The 3,245-nt window shown below is 48.9% G+C and overlaps 1 protein-coding gene across 1 annotated transcript; it reads right to left on the reverse strand.

The window, feature by feature from the left end:
* Nucleotides 1–814: 814 nt before the first annotated feature.
* Nucleotides 815–2,766, reverse strand: LOC308282427 (kelch domain-containing protein 3-like; the record flags this gene model as incomplete). Its single annotated transcript, XM_080722772.1, has 3 exons — nucleotides 815–929; nucleotides 1,089–1,927; nucleotides 2,746–2,766. The coding sequence occupies 3 exons, from the start codon at nucleotides 2,764–2,766 to the stop codon at nucleotides 815–817; spliced, it is 975 nt and encodes a 324-aa protein (XP_080578898.1).
* Nucleotides 2,767–3,245: the final 479 nt, after the last annotated feature.

Here is a 3,245-nt window from a genome sequence, read left to right on the forward strand (position 1 = left end):
TCTCGCGCTACCCGGTGCGCAGATTGTTGCGGTGGCATTGTCACTTACTATTTATTAAATAACAACTATTGATTATAATAACAATATAAGCCTATGTCCCATCACAATATAAACACTTTCCCTCTGTTAGCAACCCCTCACAAATGCTCCTCTCTCGCGCAAACTAATCCTTTGGTAATGGTTTTGGATCTCAATGGATAAGATACAAACATCAACGTGCCTTCTATGCTTTAGCAAGATAGGAATATGTAGAAAAAGATGATGTAATTTGCCCTGCTGAGGACAACGCACGCACCTACGTACAGTACCTGGAGTCTCTCTTTCTCTCTCTCTTGCTCTCTCTCCCTCCGTCCTTCGCCCTCTCCCTCTCTCGCTCTTCCTCTCTTTTTCTCTCATTTATTCTCACGCTACCATACGCAGCTTGTCACTGCGGCATTGTCACTATATAACTATGTATATATGTCCCTCCCATCACAGTATAAACACTTTCCCACATGTGTGTGCAACCCCTCACAAATGCTCCTCTCATCGTGCACAACTATTCAGTTTGGTAATGGTTTTGGGTCTCAATGTGCTTTCTTGGGAGGGAGGCTGTTGGACACGCATAATTAGTTTTTTTGCGGGCGGGAGTGGGCGGACAGGAACTGGCCTGCGGGGCCGTGCGGGCGGTTAAAAACGAAATCATTGCGGCAGCGGGCGGGAGTGTTCAGAAATGAAGCGGGAGCGGGCGGTAACGGGATTAAAAAATCAGTCCCGTGCAGATCTCTAATCTACGGTAAATCTGACCTGCCCTGACAGGTCAGACACCTCAGCGTCATCTCCGTCTCATCTTAAACATCTTCAACATCCTCTTGAATGCTCGGACGAGGGACGACACGCTCCTGTTATTTATGTTCAGTGTGTCCGAGGTCATGGCTGCCAGCTCCCACCTGATGTCATGTGGGAGTTCCGACCACTCCAGACCGTACTGAACAACTGCTCGTTTGCATAGCGTCTTCAGACCAGGATTTAAGTCTAAGATGTGCAGGCCAAACTTAAAGAATACGATACAATCTCCCACCAGGCAACAGTAACGTGTACCAGCATACTCTGGTGAGACGTCTCCCCCCTCAGGCTTAACCTTATTCCAAGAGAAGGTCTCTGGATTGAATTTCCACAGATCATATACCGGTAGCATACGGCCCAAGTCGTTATCGCCACCAAGAATGTACAGCTCTCCATTGTAGGCAAAGGCTAAATGCTTCCAGCGTGGTCTTGGGAGAAGCTGTGCAGAGGGCATGCAGCTCAGCCAGAAGTTGGTCTCTGTGTCAAACACACTGATGTTGTTGCAGCAATGTGTGAACCCAAGGCCCCCGAATACAAACATCTTTGTCCCGATGATGGTGGCAGAGTGACCCTCTGTGTTAGGTGGCGCAGTTCCTCTGGTGTTAATTATAGACCAGACCATTGCGTTGGTGTCCAACCTGTTTATGTGCTCGGTCGACACATTGCTCCCTCCGTAGATAAGCATGTCCTTCCCCAGGGCACAGGCAGAGTGGTTGTACCTGCTCTCCGGAACAGTCCCAGACACCCTGGGTTTGAACCACGCGTGGGTTTCCACATCAAAGGCGTAGAGCTCATTGCCGTAAGGATACCCTCCCCAGATGTGGATGATGTTCTCTATGAGCACAGCTGAGAAGCCAAAGGGTCTGGAAAAAAGAACCTTGAGTTGTTCTTCTCTTCTTCTAGGCACCGTCGCCCAGCGCAAAGACACTGTGTTGAACACGTGCACCTCAAAAATAGAATACCCACGGCGAGTGTCTCTGTACGAATTCAACTGTCCAAAGCAGTACATCTTGTGTCCAACTGCAACGGCAACATGAATGGTGCCGTTGCAGAGTCCATGGAGACGCATCCTCCAGCGAAACATAACAGACTGCAGCTCCACCTGGTGGCCAAACACAGTATTTCACACGACAAAACACCAACCAACTAAACTAGGTCATTTCGTTGAACTCTAAGTCTACAAACTGTCACTGTCTCTATTTATTTGATGATTCATTTTAAAATACAATTATATACAAGGATGTGATGGTTATGGTGTGATGTCATTGCATCATGATGTCATGGGCACACGTTTTGGTTGAGATTGATTGGACACAATACAGAAATGTCACGTTTGAACGTCGCTACCGGCAGCTCCTTTTAAATCTTTGTTTTATACACGTTTTTAGCTACTTTTTAACAGTCATGCTGGATAACAACACATCGCAGCAACCGAATGTATAGTTCTCACGCTTTTATATAGTTATATATCGCATGTCACAGACACAGTCTGGAATGATACTGACATTAGCCCTGGGGCAATGTTGACAGCTAGCCTACCGGTTGCTAGCCGACTGCTAAGCCGACAGCCAGCCAACACCTTCACCCTCAGTCACTGAGAGGAGACCCCAAATACGAGGCCGACTCAACGCAACAGGCCCAGTCTTCTGGGCCTTGCCGGTGAGTTTCGTTCCCAGCCGGGACCACCTGAACTGTACCTGAGCTGTTTATTGTGTGTCTACTTCTCGCTGGGCTACTATATGTAGCCCGTGCCGGTGAGTTTCGTTCCCAGCCGGGACCACCTGAACTGTACCTGAGCTGTATATTGTGTGTTCTACTTCTCGCTGGGCTACTGTATGTAGCCCGTGCCGGTACGGATCATTCATAAGCTGCCTGACTGCCAACTGATCATCTCACCTGCTACTTCATATAATACATTACTGTTACACCTTTACTGGCCATAGTCAATTTTCTGTTCACAGCACCACGATGGCCTCACTCACCTTATTGACATCGGATTGCGACAGCTGCCACCGCCTGTCCCAGATAGTGGAAGAACTCCAGGGAAGAATCTCCATATTACATCAGATAAAAGACGACGAGACGTTCTTCGACTTCCTATGTCCTGACATCACCTCAGCCCCGGAGACAGCACCGTCCGACACCAACAACTGTCCAGTCCTGGCTCCATCACCACCAGCAGTGGCCGACCTGGACCTCACCGTTCCCGCAGTAATGCGCACCAGTCCTCCCGTTGGCTTGGTCAAGCTGACGCGGGACCTAGACGATACTGTCCCAATGGAGCCCAGGTCCCGTCCCAAATCGTGCTCCACCCCTGTCCAATCACTGCCCTGGTCAAAAATATCTCAGGGAAAGGGTGGGAAAACAGCGCCTCCGTGTCTAGATGTTCCTCCAATCATCACTAGTAATAGATATTCCCT

Source organism: Nannobrachium achirus (genome assembly GCF_963921795.1).
Source record: "Nannobrachium achirus genome assembly, chromosome: 3".
NCBI classification, from domain to species: domain Eukaryota; kingdom Metazoa; phylum Chordata; class Actinopteri; order Myctophiformes; family Myctophidae; genus Nannobrachium; species Nannobrachium achirus.